General features: G+C 36.9%; 1 protein-coding gene across 6 annotated transcripts in view; it reads right to left on the bottom strand.

Annotated features, from left to right (window-relative positions):
• Positions 1 to 25,794, bottom strand: part of LOC105201659 — a 164,567-nt gene extending 138,773 nt beyond the window's left edge. The window contains exons 1-3 of one of the 6 annotated variants that reach the window (XM_039451927.1): positions 25,304 to 25,794; positions 20,868 to 21,413; positions 13,716 to 13,897 (exon numbers count right to left, since the gene is read on the bottom strand). In XM_039451927.1, coding sequence (XP_039307861.1) covers positions 13,716 to 13,722 — 7 coding nt within the window. In that variant the 5' untranslated portion in view covers positions 13,723 to 13,897; positions 20,868 to 21,413; positions 25,304 to 25,794. Of the gene's footprint in view, positions 1 to 13,715; positions 13,898 to 20,867; positions 22,811 to 22,925; positions 24,126 to 25,303 lie in introns of those variants that run through there. The other 5 variants (XM_026136582.2, XM_039451929.1, XM_039451928.1 and 2 more) reach the window with 5 other exon arrangements.
• Between the last annotated feature and the right edge of the window lie 635 nt (positions 25,795 to 26,429).

The raw sequence follows: 26,429 nt of genomic DNA, 5'->3' as shown, positions 1-26,429 counted from the left end.
TGAAGATGCGCCAGTAGCAACCTGCGGGGTGTAACCGACGACACAGGCGACGGGAAAATGGTGGCGAGGGAGAGAAAGAGAGAGGGTGATGCGAGTCACAAGCAAACACTTCTCTTCTCGTCGCGGCTTCTTCTTCGTCTCCTTGCTTGTTCGTCTTGTTGGAAAGCCGGTTGAACGTGTTGAACCTCATGACTTATGGATCCGCACTGCACTCCACCGATCAACCTACCGCCACCACCGACGAAGACCCTCGACTATTTCCTACTGTTACTAGACTCGGGCAACTCCCCAACTATTTCCACTCCTCGACGACGCTACCAACGATGCTACCGGGTGTCTCGTGCAAACGTTCTATATTCTATGTCGTTCAGCAAACAATTTCGAAATCTGTACTGTAGTACGCGAAAGTTCGTAACTCATTGAAAACATAGCTACTTAACCACGGAAGCGTAACGAATATATATATCACGATGAAGCACTCGCAAAAAAAATAAATATCATCCACTGTGATGCAGAGAGAATCTACCAAAAAAATAAAATTATTCAGATCAATGCAAAATTTATAATTGTTGATAAAATGGCTGGACGACTGTGCTATCGTTTAATCCTGGCTTGTATCGTAGTAGTACCGGATAGCCTTAGGCGGCCTGTCTGACCAAAGCCGGACGGATCTACTATAACCCGATCCGATTGTCAACATAGTTCTGTTTCTACTGCGTTTCAAAAATCTATATATGTTGGAACTTCTCGTTCCAACATACCGTATACACTATATTCTATACAGCACGGTGCATGATGGAATTTTTTTAGTAGATTTTTTTAAACACAGTGAGAAATGTGTTGAACACGCAATATTTATTGTTACCTTTATTGTCAACCTTATTTTAAAAGAATTAGCACCAATTTCTCCCGAACCCTCTTCGTCATAGTTAGAAATTAATGCGCCGATAATTCACGGGAGATACACGGTATATTGCCGGTAGTTTACGAACCCCGAACGACTGCTGGCTAAGCACGACACCTATTTTGTTTGTCGACCTACATAAGTAAACAGCACCTATTTGTCGCGGCCGTGCTCACCGCGGCCGCAGCCAATTTGTCCCGGACTCAGGGCAACTGCGCCCTCACGTTTTCGAAAGCGTTCCGTCGTTTTACGTGAGGCCGTGTGCTTGCGAATGCGAAGGACGGGTAAGAAATTTATTGGCTTCCGAATGACTTTACGGCGAGTTATTCGCGTGGCGTCGTCACTTCACTCCCGCGAAACAGTTGGACACGCAAAAGGAACACAAAAGCTGTCTCGAGAAATCGAGAGAACGATATAAAAGGTTTCACGTACATGGAAACAACGATTTTGCTGAAGTATCTAAAAATTTAGCTGGATACAATCTAAAAATAATTTATCCAAATAATTGTGATGTTGGGATGTTGAAGCATGATGAGCGATGCTGCGAAAAGTTTTGACATTCCACAAACCAGTTTGAGTGGTCCAACATAAATGTTTTGGTCTAAATTATCTTCAGATCTACGTCCAGCTAAATTTTTAAGTACTTTAGTAAAACCATTTTCTCCGTAACAGTATAATTCAAATTTTGACAACTGTAAGCTAATCAAAAAGGAAAATAAAAAATGCTCGCAAAAAATTTGACATGTAAAAATAAAGTTAAATATGTAAAATAAAAATATTATAATATGTATATAGAAAAACAAATTAATTAATAATTAGAATATCTTCTAGATAAAAAAAAAATGTTTTGCGCGTAAATCCGATATCGATAGAAGCGAAGTAAATAAAAAATCTTTCAATAAAAGTCTGTTGATATTACACCAAAAGATAAAAAAAAAGTATCTTTGCAACAGAATAAAACGATAGCAAACATTTCCTCGCATATTCAAGAGGTAAATATACCTTAAATTTATTATAACAATAAATAATTATCTATCTCTATAGTCAACAAAAATATACTTACATTAGCAAAATTGTCCGCGAATTTATTAAAACGCGCGTAATATCAACGTGAAACTCTATGAGTTCCGACGAATAGTATATAAACATTCATTATCTTTAATTTACATGCGCAATAAAGTCACATTAGTCTGCGCAATTACAGGATAATCTTTTAATGATTTCTCCGGTGAATATAACCATTGCAACGCAATTTTGCTATTTAATTTCAATAGTAAATTTCTAAAAAAGAAATTTATGTTTGATCATAAATTATTGTGAAGACAAAAACACATGTTCTCAGTCGGATGTAAATTTCCTACGAAATTAATAAAACATTTTATTCTAACTCACGTCTTTTCCCGCTTAATGTATTGCTATACTACTAGCATGAGTAAATGTTAACTTTATTTAATAAATATGAATAAAATTACACGTATTTGATCACTGAAATATGCAGTATAAATGAGTGCAACAAATATTCGTATGAATAAATACTAAGAGATTTTAAGCAAATTAAAAATTTTTTGAAAGTGGTGCAAATTTATACGTTCCGATTAATAAAAAGAATTATAGCAATGAAATTAAATAAGTAATTTTGCTACTAATAAAAGAGAATTACTGCAGCAATTTTTCTGTTTCAAACAATATGCGTAATAACGATTTCGTTTTTACATTCAAAATACAATTGTTATTCTACAATTTATTCCTGTGGGATTATAGCACCGATATGTATCTCGTTACACTCGTATTTCGTTCATGTTATATGATTCCACGTCATTCACATTGCCTAGACCGCGATGCATATCCGTGACGACAAATACATTGTGAGTACAAAATAATTCTTTATCTTATCAAATCTGCAAACAAATATTGCACACATTAAAACTATTTTTATACAAACAGATATACAAAATATTTATAAATTATAAGAACTTTTAAACTTTAAAATTACTTACATTGAGAATGTATTAATTTACATGATTGTAAATTTTATAATAAAATTACATTCAATTATCAGAAGTATTATGAGAAATCAGTAAAAAGATTTATTTTTTTTAATAATTTGAAAGCTTTATAAATTCAAGGGACTATTAAGGTATGTGTCACATAGAAATATTACCAAAAATTGAAAAATATTATAGATTATTCTGTTGTTACCTTTAAATAGCCTATTTAGAATTTGAACATAATTCTTTTATTGATTTAAAAATCATTTAATTTTTTTATTTTTCTTGATTATATAAAATCGTGTTTTGTTGTACTTGCAAATTTGATGAGGAAGTAATATTATGAATTTAATTTAATTTTTTACATATACTGATAAAATTCCAATAAATTCGTGCAAAAGTTTACGTGAGAATTTACTTACTCGTTAAAAAATTATTATTTACCTAAAACTGCAGTAAAATAAGATTGTTTTGCTTCATAACTCATTATAAGCCAAATTTTTTCTTTTTGCAGCTGATTTCAAGTCCAAACTTCAAATATTCAGATATTCCATTTCTTATCTTTATCTTCTAACGTTAAAAAAAAAGAATAAATCTGAAAAGTCGCTTTTAAATTTTGCACGGAAAGAATGATTTTATTCCAGCATAAAAATTTAACTAAATACAGATCAGAAAATAATTTTATGTTGAGTGATAAAAATAATTCTGTAAGACGTCGAAGCATGATAATATTTGCACACAGTTTCGACATTTAAGCATCAAGTTAAACATCCGACACAATTTTTTAAATGGTTCAACATAATTATTTTCAGATCCGTATTTTATCAAAATTGTTCTTTCTGTGTGATAACTTTTAACTGGCGTTGTAGTGCCAACATCCTTAATGTGCAATGACGCTAAGAAAAAAGAAACAGTAACAAAAATTCGCTCGAGTGGAGAACACTGTCAAGTAATATATCATCTCGTGAAGAGTGCAATGATAGATCGTACTGTAGGTTACGACGGCTTTGTTATTGTTGATGATTTATCGACTCGACCAAAGTTTTAATCGTACCGCGTTTAATTCTAAAAAAAATAAAAGCGCGTAAAACTTATTTGTATTCGAATGAGAAATATTATTCAAGAGTAATGCACCAGTCATTACTAAATCATGTTACTGAACGCGATATTGTACCCTTGTGACCAGTGACAGTTTGGTTTATTTATTGGAAAGACTGAAATTTTTCTGTTATATGCAGTGATACTGACAATTTTATTGTCTGGATCATATTGCAAAAAAATAATTTTACGGTAATAACGTCAAACAACGAAATACGATTACGTCGTTCGAAATTTATATCATAGATATTTGTACAAGCACTTTTTCAGCCAATTACGATAATCAAAATGATTTTTTTTCTTATGCAAAAAAAAAGTTCTAATAAAATAATAGAATATACGTGCATGAGAAAAAATAATAGTATAACTAGTTTGAAATTTGATTTTTGAAATTTGATTCTCCCAACAAGTTATTTCAATTCAATTTACGTACTATAAAATCGATAGAATTAAACTGATAAATCTATTGGTATTTTATGGCAAATATAATTGTTTTATTTTTATCTCGACGCAAATTCCTGATAGAAATAGAAAACTCAGCAAATATAAACGTGACCTATTCTCTCTATCAATAGTATCATTATATTATATTTCATCTCGTTGATTCTTCCGTTGACTATTCCCATGGTATTTTTCTACTCATATTTCATTACATTTTATTGTAATAAAATACAGATATCTTTCTGTTTTATTCTATTTTATCTATGTATCGTGAGATTATAAGAGATTTCTTGTAAAATACAAACTGCAAAATTACCCTGATTTACGTACTCGAACAGAAGATTAAAGATGATTAAACAATTATATTTACATGCACAACTCTTAACCTAATCCCTGCCTAATCTGATTTTTGTACTGACTCTTTCCGCATTGATGTTACGATTGGATTGTAAAATCAACATTTATACCTATTGATGGAAACGAATCGAGCAATTGGAAAGCTTACTCGAAATGTCCCGCGAGACTCTGAACGCAAGTAAAAGGACTCGATCTATCGTACGGATGATCGAAGTACTTCGGAAACGATAAGTGAAAAGTACGTCTGTACTTCGTAGTCCTTACTTCACTATCGGTCGAACGCTTTCAAATATATTGCTGACATCACAAAGTAATCTAAAGTGAAATGCACTTCCAAAAAGAAGAACTTACTTTTGACTACCAAAGGATTCGTTGGACTGCAGCATGAATTAGTAAATTACACGAATTTTGCCACCACACTTCCTTTACGGCTCTCCCGATAAAAAGCATATTAGCACGTTATTACGTTATTGAATTAGAGAATGTCATTTCTTAAATTTACTTTTATAACTTTTAATTTACAAAGATAATTTTATATGTCTCTACTCACACATATATTTTGTTAAATTACTTTTTAACTTTTCGCTTTGATGTTCATAAATATCTCGTTTTCAAAGATGTAAAATGCAGAGATATTTTTCGCTTTGTCGACTCGACGATTCACCGAGTCTCTTGCACATTTTATTTGAAGGTTCGGTCAATTCTCCGAGAGAGAGAGAGAGAGAGAGAGAGAGAGAGAGGGGAGGGGGGCGAGAGAGGGAGGGAGAGAGAGTGAGAGAAACTTTTCATGAGATCGTGAACGTGCGTTCTGCTGCTGTCGCCATGGATGGCGATGAAAAATCCCATGGAAAATGGTCGTGGGCGGAAAATGAAAAACCGGTCTCGAATGGGACTTAATAAAGCGCCGCCGACGCAAAACATGTCAATAAAATGGCTCGGTATTAAAAAAGAGAATCACGAGAGAACAGATAAACGCTAATTAATCTGTGAAATTAAATGCGATCGCTAATCCAGCTAATTAAAACTTTGCGGGCGTTAGTGAAAATAAATTTCAAAAAGTGATTTAAAGATAAATGAAACAGTAAAACGAGGAAAGATAAAAAAAATATTATAAAATAAAAGTATAAGAAAAAACTTGAGAATAATTCTACGTTATTTTATATAGCATCTAATATTGATAAAAGATAAAATAAACTCTGCATAAGTAATTTAATTACAGTCGTAAGTATTATTGTGAAAGAAAGAAAAATGAAGATGTTAAAGAAAACGATAAATAGATAAATGAGTTAATTTTATTTTAAGACGGCGGAATATAATAAAAATAAGATAAAAGTAGGGTGCAAAAAATGAGAGGGAAAACATTGTGATAAAAATAAACTGAGTATCTTTAGGAGAATGAACCGATATATTTATGTGCTAACTGTAAAACTATAGGAGGCGCTGTGTAATAATAGCAAAATTGTTTAAAGAGGATGATCGAGAAAGATGGTTAGACGTAATCAGATAAATAAATGAATATCCATCTTGCAGCGAATTTTAGATTGGACTGCACTAGTGCACTCTGGTGCACATTAAAGCTGCTATAATCTAATGCAAATGCAAAAGTGACGTGTACCATATCTTTACAATTTACATTGTTTGGTGTACGACGGCTTTAATATGCACCAGTGCGCACCACTACGTCCAATCGAATTCTATTAATAATAAAAGGAACTGACGAAACATAAAACGATTAAATATTTAAAAATATCGGTATGCGTAGCCATACGTTCATTATTAAAATTTAAAGCAAAATATTCTCTTAACTACATCGTTTCAATGATGACGAGTTGCTTGTGCTTATTGAAATGCTGTAGTTTAAAATCGACCTGATTTTGCGATCACGGGATGCGAAAGCGTCAGCAGCCGTTGTTAGCATCTTGATCGCGGAAGGAAGTTTAAAGTAGGGCGCGTTTCGCTGCGACCAGGATTTGGAACGTACGCAAGAAGGTCACGAACCAATCCTAAAACACATCCTGCCGAGCTGGCACGTACAAGTGCCGGGCTAACCCCGTTTCCGGATTCAAAGGGCAAATAACAGTAATCGATTTATTGATTATTTACAAAGCGACATTCGACAATCTTTACTGTCGGGACGCTGCAAACTTCATCGCGATGAACTCCAAATTGTTCTTGTTAATTAACGAATGAAAAGTAAACTTCAATTTTTGCTACCTTGCCTCATCTATTTCAAATACGTATACGAATTTAGTGTTATTATTTTTTCCTTTTTATTATTCTTAAATCACACGTTATCTCTCTTTCACCATTTCTCAAATATTTGTTTCATGATAACGCATGTACGTGGATGCACATATAACATGTAAATGTGTGTTCGAGTCAGCAGTGTATTAAGCGCGGCTCATGGATTCGCTAAACCCAAATAACTATGCGGATCAGTCACTCCCTGCGGGAAAAGAATTATTAGTTTTCCAAGTTATGTCCGCCTCTCGAAATCTCTGGCCATCTCGCGTGCGATGCTTGAATTTTCATGAGAATTTTCATGAGAATATTGATCCCACCTCGCGAATGAAAAGAGGTGAATGCCAGGAGGGCGCTAAAAACGTACTCGACGCGGTTCTAAGTATTATCGTTTTGCGCGCATGCTACACTCTACCCGAGAATAATTAAAGGTCCCCGCTCTTTTAGCGCGTCGAATATTCCAGACGAATATTTTCAGATGCACCTCAAACATACGTAGCGCGTGTCGTAACACGAGCAGTAAAACATAACGCGCCATTACCAGTGAACATTTTATAAATCCATAAATCAGAAAAGTGTCATCGAGAACATTTTATACGCCCGCATATTTCATAGTTCTTTATTGATTGTGTCGAAATTGTGACATCACTGTCTGCAAAACAATATAATGGAAAGATAATAAATAAAGTGTTATTATAATGAATAAATAGAAAATAAAATAACGAGTCAAGTGTGTGCAAAGCAAAGTTAGAGGATAAGAAACGAGGCCAAGAAACGAGCGATTCAGACGTAAGGTGTTAAAACGAAAAGACCTTGAAAACGAGGAAAACCCTGTAAGATTCGAAACGTTTTAATTATCATAAATTTTAATATTTTTCCATTTTAACATTTTATGTCTAAAATGCTCGTTTCTTAATATTCTCATCCTTCGAAGCGTTGTTATATCCTGTAGTATTATCTTGTTCTAGAGAATTGTTGAGTGTAGAGAATCCGTCTTCCGATAAGGATATTTATAATTGATTAGGATTAAAACGTCTCCCGGGATATAATGCCGAAAGTTTTCAAGACCAAATTAGTCCCGTACTGGTACGAATATTACATCTGGCAAATGTGGATAACATAGTTAGCAGCGGGATACGGGCAGGGATTTCGTAGGATAAAACTAAAGGATTATCCTTCCCATTAACACCTACTACTTCCTTCCTCGCTATCTCCTTCCGAAACTCTCGTTTGCTTTCAGCGGGCTTAAAGTCTTTCGATTATTTTGGAAGTTAAATGAAGTATTTATTAAATTAAATACAGCTCTCATCGTTACGAGAAGTTTCGTCAAGCAATTAATAAGATTTCTGAAATTTTAATGCCAGACTCTAGCAGGTTCCAAATGAAGTTCGTGTATAATGAGCCGATATTATACTTCACGTAATAATAATCACAATATAATTACGCAGCAAAAACTTTGCCGTAGACACTACCAAAACATTTCCCGAAGTTATTAAAATTTGTTAATTCTTATTCCCTCTACATTCTTCCTATTTAATTGTAATATCATAATTGCATTTCAGATTGCACAAAAAAAAATTATTTTGAAATTTTAATTGACCCGCCCCAAAATCCGTGAGTGCTCTTAAAAGTCTGTCTTCCTTCGAAAGAAGCATTTAAACGCCGATAGAGGAAAGTTATGAGTGAATAATACTCGAAAGTTGCGAACACTCCTAGAACCAGTGTTGCCTATGGCGAAACAGAGTTATTGCATAGCTTTGAGTTTGACTCTTTGTTAATAATAAAAGGCGTTGAATAAAAGTAAGTTCGTGGGAGTAGCGTCGAGTGCTCGGCACAGTGTGCTTCCAATTATTCGTCATTTTAATTCAGTTACTTCGATAAGCGTTCCACTCTAAATATAAATAAAGCGATATAAGGATGCTGAAAATGCTGAATGTTTAAACACGCGCATTATTGATTAATATTTTCTATATAATTAAAATTTTTAATTGTAATCAATATTCTGAAAAAAGTGACAACGATAGTATCTTAAATCTAATCGAAATTGAACTAGCGCATCATTCCACTTGTAACGTCATGATTTGACGAATGCGAATCTTGAACTAACGCGAGATATTAAAGCAGCAGTAATTTTATTATCTCTGAAATGAGAATTGATCACCCACACATCCGTCTCTGTCAGACGTTTCTTTTCCGTCAACCCGGCGGCTCATCCGTCCCTCAAAAACTACACTAAAGATGATATTACACTTTTACATTATATACTACCACTAAAAAAATCAATATTTAATTCAAAATTTATTTATATTCATTTAGAATTATAATTAATTTAAAAACTACAAGCATGCATAAAATTTTATGTAGTAACTAAATTATTATCAGAGCTTGGATGCAGTTTCAATAAAAAACAGTTTAAATTAAAACTATTGAAATTGCAAACCCGGGTTGAGAATATGAATTGAATTTAAAGAAATATTTTTTTCCCAGCAAACAGCATCGTAGAAATCATATTTAAATTTAAATAATTGAAGGTAAAACAGGATAAAATCTAGGGTGATGAGAAAACTGTTCTTATATCTCGATGCAGTTTTAAAACAACAATTCCAATATCTGCCTTCAAAATGCGACCCGAACCGTAATGAAATGCGATCGCAACGTGGACGGTACGGGATGTAGCTCCACTGCTTATACAGACGCGCTCTCAACTGAAATTTCGCGCAATCATACCCGCGCATTTAAAAGCTGGCCAGACAAATATTTGCGGAACATTTGCGCTGCTCTGGGCAAAATATTCGTCAAAAGAAGACGTAATTAAAGCGATGTAAATACCGCCCCGCGCGCATACCTCCGTTTATATTACGCGACAAAAAACACAACGGAAACAATTTGTTCTCCATGCGAACGGCCTCTCAACTGTACCGTATATTACCGGGGATAATTCATTATCGAATCTGTGTGATCTGTAATACTCGCATTTTCGAGACAAATATATACGCTGAACATAATGCAAAGAGATGCACGATGGCGTAAGAGAAATACGTCAATGGCGTGCCACCCACGTGATATCTATATTTAATGCATTCAAATTGTTCGCGTGATGCTTATTTGTAATTTAATATTATACATTAATATCGCTCCGAATTAATACTGCACGATCAATGCTGCCGCGTTTCTCCTATTTTCCGTTTCAATTTTTAGAAAAGATGAGCAAGTATGAAAAGACCTGACGTATCTTGACAAGCATCGCAATGAACATCCGAGTAATTACGTATCAGTCCGATCGCCAAAAAGAGTCAAAGCTAATTCAGGTTTACGAGCGTTGATATCGCGATGTAAAGCAAGCTAAACGATTTATGGATGGGAGCGTGCAAGCCGGGATCCGCGATACGCTATCATTGAGATAATTCAGTATCGGATTTGCGATAGAGCGATGTACCGTTTGCGACATACACTTGCGCATACAAATAGCTATACCATAAGGGTGACAGTTAATCGTGGGATCAGTCGCACTGAGAGATTTGCACTTCGCATCAGTCTATGCGCAGCTGAGGTAGTTGAAAACTAATTGCCGTATCTAGCGGCACACAAAACAGATTGTGTGTTTCTCACGTAAAAATAAATCCTTTATTTTTTTGTTCTCATTTTGCAAATAATTACCAATTTGTATATTTTTAATCATTTTTAAATTTAAGGGGCAAAATTTTTTTAAACATGCTCCGACAATAATCTTCAACGAAATATTTTTCACAAAATAATTAATATTACAGATATTTGATGATTTGTGATTTTTTTTTATAATACTTCGGTGGCAAGATAATTCAATTGAAATTTAAATAGGTATTTAATCGTCCATAAAAGGTAAGGCACTGCCTTGTCAGTTACTATCGGACCTATCGAATTTGTGAATGTGCCACATGGGGCCAATGAGCACGGAGAACTTTAATTATAATAGGCAGAGACAAGATTCGATTAGCATGTTCCGGGACGCACTTTGGATCGTGCCAATTACTTCATATTCGATTATTCGACATAGTCTGATAACGTGTTGAAGACAAATGGACGTAACTGAACAAATGTGTGTTATTGCGGTAGTTATGATCATCAATTCGATATAATTTGACTTCTACTATCGTAAAATTTATTTTTTTACAACAGCAAAGGTCTAATTGTATTGAATTTACGTTCACGACTGTCACAATAGCGTACATTTCGTACAATTACGTCCATTTGTTCCCAACGCGTTATCGACTATGTCAAATAATTGAATATAAAGTAATTGGCACGATTTTAAATAAGCAGAATAACTTTGTTCACCACTTGTAACTCGGAAAAATGCGAAAAGCAGCGAAATATTTACACATCAGCTACAATTGTTCTTCCTGAGAAAAATTCAAATTTATTTTCGATAAATAAATCAAAGTAATTTTTTAGTTTTTTAGCACTGCAACAGTAAATTTACGCCGTACGTTATTCAATTCAATTTATTTAGCAGAATTTTCCAATAAATTTCCGAACGTGTTCAAAGTTTCGTTTACAATTTTTTATGCTAGGATAATAGGCAGTTATTTGATGATTAGTATCGTACCAACAAATCACGGTAAACTGACGTTTTAATCAAGTCTACCGCACCGCTGAATTGGCTTACGGTTTATGAATAATGAATAACAAGCCACTGCTCGTCTACTTTTTAATTAACGAATGATCTTTACTATTCGCAAATTGTCTGATAGCATTGCACAGCTGAACTCCCTCAGCCAGATTGTTCGCCTATTTTATGTAAAGGATAATCACGTTACAAAGCGCAGGTGAAGTTCGTGATCGAAGTGTAAAGATCGCGAAATGTAATGGCCAGCGATTTTCAGCGCCAGTGAAATGTTGAGTTTAATTCTGTATGCACGCATCACCAACTAATTTGGTTGCAATGCAAAACAGCTGTTACTCTATGTAATACTCGCCGCCGCGCCGCCAGGTTCGCTTTTCGCAGAAACCAACGCGAAATTCCGGAAATTTTCACGGCATTGCCGCCGGGGACTTTGATACATACTTCCGAGAGCGGACAAACCACCAAAGGATGTAATCCACTAACCATGTGCATACTCGCCACTGATCGCGATACTGCCGTCACTTTGCATTTTGAGTGATATTTCAGTAGCGCGTGAAATATAATTTGGATAACTAAGCAATACAGTATCGGATGCCATTTCGCAATTGATTTACGATAGAGCCCCTATTATTCGAGCTGATAGAATACAAACAATCGACCGAATTGAATTACTAAAGGACAGTTATAGAAGACAATTGCTTTTCTAACATTAAAATTAATATAATTTAAAAAGAATAACAATCTTACTATTTATTTAAGAAAAAAGTAAAATATTTGTAAAATTGATGCCTTTTTCAAACCAAACAGATTTTGCAGAAAATATTTCTGTATAAATAAAAGAGAACAGATATTCCAGGATAAAATTAAAATTCTAACAATTATTCTGCGTGAATAAAGCATCAAAATAGAGTAAAGTCAGTAGAGCATTTAGATAAAAATGGACATTCAAACAATGGAAGTTCTATTGTAATGGATACTTTTTTATTATGGAACAGCTTTTAAACTATAAATGTCCGTATAAAATGTTTGTTGAAGGTTTTGATAAAAAACAAAATTGGAAAAGTATCAGTTTGCACTTATTGCAACAGTTTGGTCCGTTTTCAGCAATGTAGATCAACTATGATCTCAGTTTAACTTACTTTTTATCTTTTTCTGATTTTCAAGACTGGAAAAAGATAAACGATAAATTAAATCGAGATCAAAGTTAATCTACATTGGTGAAAATATACGTTAGACGGTTAAAATTTCTCATACATTTTCCCAACACATCGATTCGCGTTCAAGCTGACAACGAATTTTTGGTTCCAAGTCGCGCGCGCGGAGAAAAACATTTTCATCGCTAGTATGAAACTACACACCGCAAAATTTATTTGCACGAGAAATGAATCGTTACTCAATGTAATTCATCAAATCGACTGTCCATAAAACAGCGAAGTGAACTCGCACACGCATACGGTCACCGCTCGTTTCGTTTCGCATTCACGCGTGACTCTTGGGACTCTGTTACATCGACAAAGTACTCGAGCGTGTTTTTGATTGCTTGTCTCGCTGTTCGACTGTATAAACCACCTGGTTTTAAACGAAAAAAAAATGTAATTCCCATAGGTCTGATAAATTAATCTTGAAATGCCATTTTGGAAGATAACGAGTCGCGTGTGCGTATAGTCGAATAACAGTTCTCATAATTTTCTGCAAAATCGGACTAATCGCAGGAGATTCGTGATAAATAATTTAACACAATTTGTCATATTTCGTATCGCAACATTGTAGTTACGATTATTTGCGATTATCGCGTTACTACATTGAGAAAAAAAAGTTGTTAATTTGACTGAATTTTTCAACACGCTATTAAATTTCTTCAATTGAAATATTTATTTAAGTTTAAATATACGGTATTTAAGTTAAATATGTATGCAATTAAGCTAAATATATAATTGCTTAAAGTAAAGTTCAACTATTTTATGTAATTAAGTCAAATACATAAATAGTTGAACTGAAAATATTTAATCGAGCTGAAAAATTCAGTCAAGTTAACAATTTTTTTTCTCACTGTGTAAAAATGCTTTAAGAAAAGTAGACTTACCCTTCATACCGAGTGATGATCGCACCTTCCCTCGATGCTCGTTTTATGGTTTATTCTTCGTTACACGAGCACTGATATCGACGTGTCCAAGAAGGGATTTCGCGGAGTTCTACTTTTGACATGAAAGATGAGTAGCGAGGTGAACGACGCAAATCACGAGTTTCACGAACGTACGGCACCACCTAAAAACGATAACACAGATTATGGTTAAAAAAAATTGCAATATAAAATAAAGCAGTACAATATTATTCAGAGTTCTAAATTCAAACTTGTCAGTTTTAAAAATGCTAGTATAAAACGCTAGCAGAAACCACCGGTACAAATTTAAGTTAAACACAATTGAAATATTTGAACGGCAACGTGCATATTGTGTAAAACGTATAAGCGCGTTTTATATTTAAGTGAAAAGATTTTGTTAGTAAAACGTTACGTTACAACTTTGTTATAATGCTTTAATTTGAACACAGTATTTAACTTTTATAATAACACACTCTCTGTCTGACAAATTTAAACTTTTTTACCACGAACTGAACCAAGAGATTCTCATTCTAAATTTTTCGTTGAAAACAAACCGCGGCTAGTGAAATTGTTCTATCACGTTTCATTTTTTGAGAAAATTAAATTTAAAAATGTCGAAAAAGACATTTTTTAATATCTTTGAGTTTAGTAGCTCAAAAATGTGAAGTGATAAAACAATATGTCATTTACGGATTTCTTTTCAGCAACAAAAAATCTATAAGAAACATTTGATCTGGCTCGTGGTCTCAAATCCGTATTGAATAGTGTATTTATTCGAATATACATCAAAAGTTCAAAATTATTGGCGTACGTATCTAGAATTTAATACTATTTAATTACATATTGCGCAAACGTTTTACCCATTCTGAAGTTTGTAGAAAGCAATAATTCTCTCGTATCGTTTTCAAAATATATTTCCATGCACCTCTCTGTGTTTATTACCTGTATCGTTTACATCGTTTGATATCAAGGGAGCACGTTATTAGAATTATAAACTTTCCAGGTGTCAGGTCGAGATCACATTGATATATACAAGGTGAAATTGCGAGAGAGCATGGTCTCGCGTGATATGTGCGTGTCCTATCGCAGCATGGAAATCGGGGTTAAAGGAATACGATAAGCACTACCTCAGAAATAGCAGACTTTGTGTCGTTTGACCACTAACGAATGGAACGAATAGCGCATATATGTATATGTACGTGATAAAGCGAAATATTTAAAAAATTTCAGGACGTCGATTATTCAGTTCTATACGTGCAAGAAAGGGAAAATAAAACTGAGTCAAAAGCCAGGCTTCAACTTTGCTCGTTTTAACGAAGCGATCAATAATTTTATGAAGTTTATTTGATGAAATATGTCAAAATGATAAAAAACAAACGTATTTGATGTTTTCCTCATCTCTGTCTCAGCTAGATTATGGCGAGAAGCAAGCGTTTTGTTCATGAAAAAAAGTTTAGACAAATCGATGTTAAAAAATTGAATTGGTCATTTGAAAAATTCCATAAGCCAATTTTTAGTTTAAAAAATTGATTGAGGTATCACGAAATCTAGAATTAGGAAAGATAGATATGTATATCTTCGACAAATGACATTAATCAAGCATTTCTTTCTTATGTACCACGTCTACAAAATTGACATTCATACGAGAAACACTGTAAGTCAATGACTTTGACATATGTCAGTGACACAAGTCAGAGTAATATTTTTTTTTACATTGTACTTTATAAAAATATACTTAATAATATGAATCACTTTAGAACACAGAGAATTCAATGTCACACGTTTGTATTTTTTATAAATTGTGTATATTTTTCAACGATAAAGTTAAATACTTTTTTTTAAGAAACAACCTGTTATTTTATAATCCTGTTATAGCCTTAGAAGTCTGTCGTTACATTTACAAAAGTTTCTAATTAAAAAAATTTTATTTTATATCTATGAAAAATAAAAATATTCGTTTTCTTGAAGGACAATACCAGTCGACATTATCATAAGTGGCTTTCTTTTTGGAAACAAGATTTAAAAGTAATAAGTAAATGCTCCAATCACTTAAGATAATGAGGCATTTTTTACATGGTTTTAATTATTTTTAGTATTCTACACAATTGCAAAAATTCGAAAAATTTTTTAGTTCTTCAAAAGTGAAATTTTTAATTCGTGGGATTTTTCCAATAATCGTTTTGGTCATAGTGCATAAAATTAAAAAGTTACTTTTTCAAATATTCGTGTTATCTAAGTTGTACTCGCTATTTCAAACATTCTCCGTCATTGCCATACATAGTTTAAATAGAAGGATGACTTTTTAATTATGTTATGCATTATATTGCTTCTGTTGCGATTTTGCACAGTTTTAAATTTGTATTCTGCTCTCTCTTTCTCTCTCTCGCTCTCTTCTGAATATTCTGAGTATTCTGTACGTGCCATCGCGAGTATTGTGGACTCGATTCCATCTAATCACGAGTCAGAAAATTTATCTGATTTCCAGCGGTCGAGAGGATCGTAAAAATTTTATTCCTTTGTCCGCGGAGAGAAAAATTTTCCTCGTGGGGGTCGGCAACGTCTGCCACTGATAAGTAGGCAGTGGAAAAGAACTCCATCGAGATTCTCCCCTTGTTTTCCTTTTTCGGCGGTGCTTCGCAAAATTTACGACGATTACGTCGAGTCATTTTCGAGTTTCCCGCCGGGACGTAAAGCCGCATCGTAAATTGGGATACTGTCCTCGAATTCAGGTCCCGATAGGCGATGGAGGTAAAGTCTAACGCGGCCGAGGAGGCTTTACGGAAGGGCGTTATCGAATTTAAAGCAACCTACCTCCTTGTCAGATACGAGAGAACAAAGAGATGCCTACAACATCTCGCGTTAACGATATCGCAATTTTCTTTAACGTTCATTCACCTGGCTACGTGTATATGAATATCGGCAGGGCAAAAGGACTTGCATACAAATTATAGAATACTTGCTGCGCGCGTGCAGCGAGCACTTGTGGATGTAAAACAACATGTGCAAACTTTTTTCAGCTTTATGCTATACGTCGACATGTTCCGCGTCGTCGAAGGCGCAGCTTGATACAAGAATCGCAGACAGGAAGTATGGTCGCGTTCGTGCTGTCGTGGCGTATTTACGCCTTCGCCGAAAAAATTTTGTCACGAGAGATACGTGTCGGCGAAGGGTGCGAAAACTGCGAGGTAAGCTGAATTCTGATAGTCGAGCGGCAAAAAAATGAGATAGAAGCTGGCCGATACGCAATATTCGACTACCGGTATACTCTAACCGGAATATTACCAGGTTGCCGTTGGATAATGAGAATAGTAAGGACTGAGGCTACGTTCGGGGATTCCGTCATATCCTTATCGGTCATTAGACGTAAGGTAAAGATAAAATGATGCAACAGCACTGACAATACGTTTCGCGAACGCAGCTTAAGCGTGAAAACAGATAAACGAGAGGAAAAAGAGGAAAAGGGGAGCGACCGCGAGGTCGAGTTTATAAAACTCAGCGCTGCGGAACGGTGTTATCGCGCGATGGACACCTCAGAATGCCGGTCAGGACAAGGAAAAGTCGAACGACAATGAGAGTTGGTGGAGAACGGACTGGCAAATTTATGGAACATGGCGGCCTCTCCCGAAGTTGGAGATTTATCGGAGTGATAGTTACAAGAGCGAAACGGCGCGACGAGAGAAGCTCGCGCGCGCGCTCGAAAACTTCTGCCCCGTAAAAATATTTTCACCCGAGAGACGGAGCGGAGCCCGAGCAAAACGAGCCGCGGGGGCGAAGAAAGAGGAGATCACGGGCAAGACAGAGACGCCGGTCGGTGCCTGCGGTCAAGACGTCGAAAAGTCGACGGACGGAGAGTTTGCCGAGGCGAGATTTATGGATTATCGCTCGAGCGCTCGGGATTTATCGGACAAACCGAATGCGGAGTTGTTGAGGAGAGGTTTCCGTCAAAAACGAAACTGCACGCTCGACAAAAACACGTTTCGATGCGAGAGAAATGGGGGAGAGAAAGAAAAAAAGAAAGAAGATCGCGCCGCTGCGTCTGACGTAAGCACAATTTTGAAAGGAAAAGCTCGTAATAAGCGAGCGCGGGGCTCTGCACGGCGCGGCGCGGCGGCGTATCGAGCCGCGACGTGATTGCAAAGGGATCGAGCCTCCGTGTGAATCAGGAAAAAGAGTCAAAAGGATTTATGCGCAAGCGGTAGCAAAGGAGTTACGCAGTAAAAACGTCAAAGTTTAAGATTTATTGGATCCGGACGAAAGAAACGTCCACGAGCAGTCTCTATCTCGTATCGACGTTTTTCGCGTACGAGCAGTATTTTTAAGAAGCGGAAAAAAGAGGTCTGGAGGTCCGAAAGATTCCCCGAACAAATCTCCGACGTGTCGTCGTCCTTATCACGATGTGACGTAGCAAAAAAAAGAAATTAAACTTCGTATCCTTTGCAAGATTTAGGATAATAGCGAAGAAATTTCACGGCAAATCTCGCCAATGCTCGCGTTTTATCGATGTAGAAGTAAAAGGATCAACATCGTCGATCTTCGAAAATTCTACAGTAATTCCTTCAGTAAAAAACTTCTTCGTCTCGAAATTTCAAAGCTTATGATATTTAAATGGAACGAGAAAAAATTCGGCGAAATCTTTCTAGAAATTTAAACTTATAATCGTATCATTTTTTACACGCACATGCAACATCAGACATTTTCTGTCTAGATATAAAATATAAATTACAAAAGAGGAAAATTACAATTTCTACAAATAAATCTTCTCCATCTTGCAAATTACAAACTCATTTATTGGATATTCTTTATTTGAACGACAAGATAATAAAGTTACTGATATATTTGATCAATATTCCTCTAAGCAGTTTATTTAACGTTTATCCGAACACAATTGCGAAATCATCTTTTCCTTTGCGTAACGAACTGGTATTACGACGTCAAAAAGACGACGATATCTTTGGACCGTATCTTTGCGCGGAAAGATTCTTAGAAGCGGCAGAGGAGAAATCTTACGACGAAAGTGCGAAAGTTCGAGACTTATCGAACCGGCAGTAAAAGGATCAACGTGGTTGATCTCAGAAAAGTATTTCGCAGCATACAATAACTTCTCCCGCTCTTCTTACTTCCATGAATATTTTCAGATGAAAGTACAAGGCAAAAGAAAGAGAAAAGGAAGAAGGAAAACAAGACAAGTAAAGTGCAGGACAAGTAATAAAATCTTGAATAAAAGGCTAGTTGATGGTGAAGCAGATGGGCAAACACATTCCGGATAAAATTTTCATAAGTGATCGAATACGAGATATTTTTTCACTTATAAATATAGTAAGCAAAAAAAAGCAATGTGCATGTAACGTATTTGAATAATATCTAGAATAATATTTTTAATATTTAAAAATACGCTTCACGGTTTTGCCGCTATATTTTGTATTAAATTCTATGTGTGTGAAAGCATTTTAAAGAAATTTATTTGTAAACACATAAATAACGTGGTTTTTTTTATAAACACAGTATTAATAACAATATAAAAATACAATAAAATATATAAACAAAATTGAGAACATGAAATTTATATAATTTAATAACTGCACGTTTTTTGTGCATATTTCACTTTGCTCAAAGTCTTTTTAATGATTTTCGTGAATTTACAAAATACACAATTATTATTCTAATATTTTAACTGTAGACTTTATCAAACTTATTGCACAAAAATAATACGTTATCAAAAAATTAAGAAAAATAAATGCAAACAACTAAATTTTTAATGTTGATCCCAAAAGTTTGTATAAGCATGTATAAATCAATCTCGCTATTCACCGTGTGGCATAGCTATACACTCTCCAGCAACAATGACAACAGAAACGAGCAATAAGAAAACGGAAAAAATGAATAGGAAAGGCGTGATAGAATGGGTGCCGAAGAATAGCTGAGCAACAACACAACAGAAGAGAGAGCAGAAGCGGATCTATTCGGAAGAGGGAGTAAAGGGATCGACGTGGGATCGCAGATTGTGGGAATTTCCGGTTTCCTTGCATCCGCGGTACTTATCGCATGGCAGAATCAACGATACACGACGGTGTGAAACCAACGTTCCACCGAACGTCGCACAAATTTCCGAGATTTTCCGCCGAGCAATCGGCGCCGCTGAAAAGTCGCGACGCAGATTTCTCCACCTCGGATTTATGGATGAAGCTGACGCATAGACAGATAAAACGATTTCCGCTTTCTCCGAAGTCGGTATAATAAAATAATAATGGACTACTAGTTCTGTAGTAGAATAGATATAACATTAGTTTGATTAAATCTCAGTTAATTAAGTAAAAATTAAGTGAATAAATAAATTTATTTGAGATATTAAAAAATATAACAATTTTCTATGTAAAATATAAATGTAACTAAAAATACATATGTACAATGAAACAAAAAATACCTTGAAACAAAAAAATTATTTACTTGATAGGTCCTAATAGCTTATTTTTTTGCAGTCAAGTAAAAAATTTCTCAATTAAAATATGTAAATAAATTAAAGTAATAATTTTTAATCGAGTAATTTTTTCTTGCAGCCCTAGAAAATATTTACTGTTAGTTTATTTTTACATTTAAGATAATCCAATTTTTTAATTTAACAAAACAATTTAATTAAGTTTAATAATCTTATTACTTTTTTTTGTAAAATCATTATTTAAATGTAAAAAATATAAAAATACAAAATTATACAATTAAGAAAATGTATTTTTTTTCACTAAAAAATTTTTCTCTTAGTGTAATAATATAAAAGACAGCCTTTTCTTTCATTTCTCAATTAATCACATATTTATAACTGTCGTAAGAGTCTCTTTATTTCTCCTTGTTCAACAGCGGTGATTTTCCTTACATTTCACTGAATACAATGCCTGCGAGCGGAAAGGCAAGAGAAAAGTAAGAATTTATATGCTCTCGTACATTGGCTCCTCGAACAAATATATTCACTGGCATGAAAGAAGAACCTACGACATTGTCTTCGCGGAAAATATTTTCGCAAGATAACCGCTTTTCGCGTTTCGCAAATTGATAGAAATTATATCACTGGCTAAATCCAACTCAATGGCATATTCAATCCTAAATAGTAAACACGCAATTATTTTTAAAGCACGCAATAATTACCGTTGATAATTCTCGATGGTCCAGGATGTCCCACGGTGAAATTAATCGGTGATATCGCACTTAAAATTTCGCTGCAAAATATCGAGTGGCATATCACTAAAACTCACGGGATCGACGACGCAGGCACGTCAAACTGTTCGAAAAAGCGGCAGTGCTCGTTGAAAATAAATATTCTCATAAATTTCTCCGAGCTTGCAATTTTCAAGGACGCGGAAAACGTACTGAAACGTCTCTTAAGGGTCTCCCAATTATCTCGCAGACCGTCATCTTGTCAGTTTTATCGCGTCGCGCGGGATGCCCGCAAAAATCGAGGAAACCCTTCTCAGGAATATTATCCCAGGGTCTCTCCGTGAAGTTATCCTTTATCACCGTGCATTATCCTTTACTATCTATTATCAGGATACCGAGGATCGCCCTCGAGATCGTGCCAACGTTCGCGCACCTTTTTAATTCCTGCTCAGCCAGTGTCCTCTCGCGTTGTTTTATTCCGGTCACGCTCACACCATTCGACCTCCTCCTACCTCTGCCCCGCGCAACGTGCAGTTACTACATGGAAAGTAATATGGGCGCATTAAAATGGCCGCCCTTAATAACCATCGATTTCAATAACAATCGCGAACTATGTCGACAGCGAATTTATTAAAGATAGCTCGGGGACACAACACCCAACCTCGCTGATAGTGATTATAATCCAGGCATATCCGGCCACGAAAAGGAATATTTTTCCCCTCTGTTCAAAGCAAGAATATTCTGCAAAAAATATACTTGGTGGCACACAATAGCGTAAGGCTTCGATTAAGTAATCATATGCAAAGACTTCAAAGTATTCACGTATCCGTGAATTAAAAGAGACGATGACATTCGTATAATCTTTATCTACAAGCATGAATTTAAACGTTTTTGATAAATGTTTAATCATTAAAAAGCAAAAAATCTATAACTGTTAATATTCATTTGCTAATTATAACCGTTCGTAAATATATTTAAAATATACACGTGTTCGAAAGCGACATACATCAGTAGATATTTGATCTAACATTAATATATCGTAACGATAATTATTAATTAAAATATTGCATTTTGCCAACTGCGACACGAGTAAATATTCAATTATCTACATGGCAATGTAAACATGAATAATACTAAAATGTTTATTCTGCATTATTAAAAGAAAATTAATGATTGTCAGACATGATGTTAGATGTAACAAAATAATAACGACAATATATGCAAGACACATAATTAATGAGAAATATAATTCACATAACGTCTTCTCTTTCAAATACGATAGACTAGATAGACAGAAGTGGCAACGGTGAACGAAATATCTGGGAAAACGCGATCGCCTACGTCCTCCGAAAAATTCAGAGCTACTGATTATGATGCGAGGGCGCACATACGGGCGATATATCATCTCGAAAGGCGAAGACGAGAGTCACGGTTTTCGACGATGAGCGGCAAAGTGTCCTCGAAAGAATCTAGAGTTCAAAGAGAAGGGAAACTCTCTCGTCGAGAAATTCGCAAAGATTCCTCTTTGATCGACGGCAGACAAGTGGACTCGGGTAGCCGACCGAAAGAAATCCTAAGTTCAGTGGGAGGTCAACATACCGTCCTCAATCAGATCGATACATTATTGCGTGCATGTACTTTATTGAAGTGCATCTGATACACGAAGTCGACCAGTCGTATTTGCGGGAAACGCAACATGACAGATACTTGACATTAATTGCACACGAGCAAATTACTTTTTAATTAAAAGATATAAATAAACACGGTGATATCGTTTTTTTCCAGCCTGTGCCATTTGAATCAAATACGGATCTCATTTTTATTCTTGTTATTTTTAGTCTTTAAATTAAAATATTATAAAATATTACGTATTACAATGCAATATTAAAATATTAAATTATATCGCGTGTTTTTACTTTTTCTCAAATAATTATTGCATTAGAGCATACAGAAATATATATATATATATAACTTTTTCTCAAATAATTATTGCATTAGAGCATACAGAAATATATATATATATATACACACACGAGTATATATACATACACAGGAGTTTATGCGATGTGTAAATGTAAGGACTATTTGTAGCGTATTGAGCGTATCAAATCCGTGGATTCGTTAAGCTCAAATGACTGTGAGGATTAGCAATTCCTGTGGGAAAATTACGAGAAATGGAGAGACGGATAAGTCCTTCTAATTAAACACACACGGGGACTAGTCTCCAAAAACGGAATAAATATATTTGTTTAATCATTAGACGACGCTTTTCGGCTTTCACCTACGCGACTAGAATTGGGATGCTCTGAATGATCTCGCAAATTCAAGCGCGAATACGTTAATACGTGCATTGAGCAAACGATTATAGCTTCCCGCATGCATTCCTATTAATGCCACCTTTATGCCGCGCCCCCGAGTATGCCGTGCGAGCTTTCCGAATCGCGAAAAACGTTTGACGAGCATTGAAATCTTATCGCGCAGTTAACAGCCGCGTCGCTTCCACCGGTCCGTTAATGATTCCGCACGTCGCGTTTTATCGCGCAGCGGCATACCGCCCCTATCGTAAACCGCGACTCGCGCCGTACGCGCGCTCGAAGGAATCCTCCCTATATAAAAGGATTACCGTCCATCTTTGGATAATATTCTCCCCGGCCGAACGCGCGTGGCGCAAAGGATCCGCACCGCTCGCGGCAGGATATGGAATAAACGGGAAGGACTTTACGCGGGGAGGCGATCCTGGGATCTCCTCCAAGTTGGCACGTATCTCTTGTTTTACCCGAGGCATACCTCCAGAGATTACTCTCCAGAAACGAGCGAGGAAATGTTCCGACGGGCTCTCCCGTCGGAAATGCATAGCCGTGGCCCTAAAAGGAGCGTATAGCGGGGCTTTGAAACATCCGTCAGATCCTTCAGGGCGCAACGTCACTCCCGGGAGTGCGGTCCTTCGGGACCGCGTAAGGAAGTGCACCAGCTACGAATGCATTTTTTAAAGGATTAAAGCGTAAAGAAAGAACAAAAGAGAGAGAGAGAGAGAGAGAGTCCGCATCGCTATGACACCGCGGCACGTCTCGTAAACTCCAACGGACAAACTGCGAAACGACGTAAATTTTTCAAGGATGCTTCGGTCGCAAGGGTGTTACAACTTGGAAAAGGCTATTCATAACGTCGACGTTGTTTGCGGCACAGATACGTAGTGATTTTGTATGTCACACCTATAATACGCGTCTGCAAGAGCGGGAATGAATGCGGCGGGAATGAATGCGAGCGTCACAATGGGGCCTCGTGCAGTTATAATAACGAAATGTGAATGAGCAATAAGCGTTACGCTGTTTCATAAAAGTACCCGTGTAATAATATCAGAGGGACAACGACTGGAAAATTGTATGATAAATTACTTTCGCGGGTTAGCCCGCGTCGAAAGTCGGGCAAACGATTTATTTTCCAGCCGTCCGTCCCGTCCGTCGCCCGTAAAATTACAACTTCTCCAATTTCGCGAAAACGTGCGCGTCGTTGTCGACAGTGGAAAATAATTCGCCGAGCATCGGCGGACGTTCTCGGTCCCTAATATATATAAACGAGGCAATTGATTTTATTGTGTAGGGGCGGCTTTTCGAAAATGTCACCGGCAGAGCGACACATTATTACGGTGGTTAATGTAGCGCGCTAAAATGGGGCGAGGTAAAAAGATTCCGAAACCTCCTCCTGCAGTGGTGAAGGTCAACGGCGGTGCGGGCACACTTGACCTGGTTGCGACGAGCGTAGCGCCGAACAGACAGACGTCAGAGAGAGAGAGAAAGAGAGAGAGCAAAATTGCAACGCAAACACTAGAATCCGCCGTCGCAGACACGTCACTTCTAATTCCGTCGACAGCTTCGTACGGTTGCCGCATCACTACTGGCAAATCACACGAAAGAGATCGCAAAGGGAACTGCATTGAATACGATCATTATCTTAAGTAGGGCGATCGTTTCGACGATCTGTCTGCGGCATTACGATCTAACGATGATCGACGAACGAGTACGTAAATGTTCTTGTCCGTAGTCAAGAGCTGTCACCTCAAATGAACCTTTTACGTCAAGCAAACTATTGGATTTCTTGCTAAAAGCGTGCATGCACTTCCGATAGCGGATTGTCGTTTGAAAATTCATGCCAATTAGATTCCATCAGTGGCAGTTGTACTCCGAATTTTGTCCTTTCACTGCAACTCTATCCGATGCTCGACAAATTCTACACGTCAAATGCGACCTGTCTCTCGAAGAAACCACTCCGTCACTCGGAACTGTCCGCTTAACCGCGTATGAGAGCTCGACGATCGCAATTGAAACCTAAAATGGAAACTTTTTCCATTCTTTTCGTCGCGAAGGGTCGTGCCTGCAGAGTCGAGTCGAAAAATCACCCCTATCAATCCGAAAGCATAAGCACCGTACTTGAAATGCGATCGGACGATCCCCGTTTTCTTACGGGCAACGAAAAAGAAAGGGAAAAAACGAGGGCACCTCTCTTCGGCAGTGCTCTTTGATCGCGGGCGCGCTGCTACTGCCGAGGTCTCTCCCTCGTAGAGCTAATGCACAGAGGGATCCCGCTCGACGGGGGTTGACCCAGTTAAGAGTGGAGTCAGGTGCCCGAGAGTGCGCGGTACAGACGCGTCCACGTCGCGGTACGTACTGAGGCGCTACCGCGTACGTACGCGCGCGGTTCTCTCTTTCTCTCTTCCTCTGACTAAAGCTGCGCGCGGTAAGGTCGCGAGGGCTCGTTTCCCCTTTCGCGGTTCTCGCATTCTGCCGCCACCACCATCGCTACCTCCACCATCAGCACCACCACCGCCGCTACGTCCACCACTACCACCAGGAGATCGACCTTCGACGTAGCCGACATCATCGCCGGGACCACCACCACCATCACCATCACTACCACCACCCCACCACCACCGCCGCCGCCGCTGCCGCCGCCGCTGCCGCCGCCGCCGCCGCCGCCGCCGTCGTCGTCGCCGCCGCCGCCACCGACGCAAACCCCCTCGAAGCATCCCCTGAAACTAACCCCTACTCGCGCTTTTCGACCAAGCGCCCCTCCATATTGATCAGTACGCGCGGTCTGCAGGCCGCAGCATCCAACGATGGGAACGCGCGCTGCTACACGTTGTCAACATGCTTAGCAGACCGAAATCCCACGGTGCGGGATAGTGACGGGCCCCGGCCACGAAAGCGGCCGCATGTGTCTCGTCGCCGGGACACGAAAGAGCAATAAGACTGATATGGATTAAGGTACACGTCCTGTGCGGTCACAAAAAAGATCCATCTGACGGTATCCGAATAACTCATTTGTATAAATGTGGAGTGAGATTGTAGAAGAATTGATCTAATTGCGTACTTTGCCCCTATGTCAATTTCCGTACGATCCTATTTGTAAAATTTAAATATGTCAAACGCAATAAAGTATTTTAAACAGATTTTGTTAAATTATATTAAATCAATATAAAACATGCCTCGATAGTATATTAAATATAAAAAAACGCGAGATTTTGTAAAAAGTAACAAATCCCTCATTAATTCAATA

The sequence above is a fragment of the Solenopsis invicta genome, chromosome 7 (genome assembly GCF_016802725.1).
Source record: "Solenopsis invicta isolate M01_SB chromosome 7, UNIL_Sinv_3.0, whole genome shotgun sequence".
Taxonomy (NCBI): Eukaryota; Metazoa; Arthropoda; class Insecta; order Hymenoptera; family Formicidae; genus Solenopsis; species Solenopsis invicta.
This window is presented reverse-complemented; position numbering and strand designations above follow the sequence as displayed.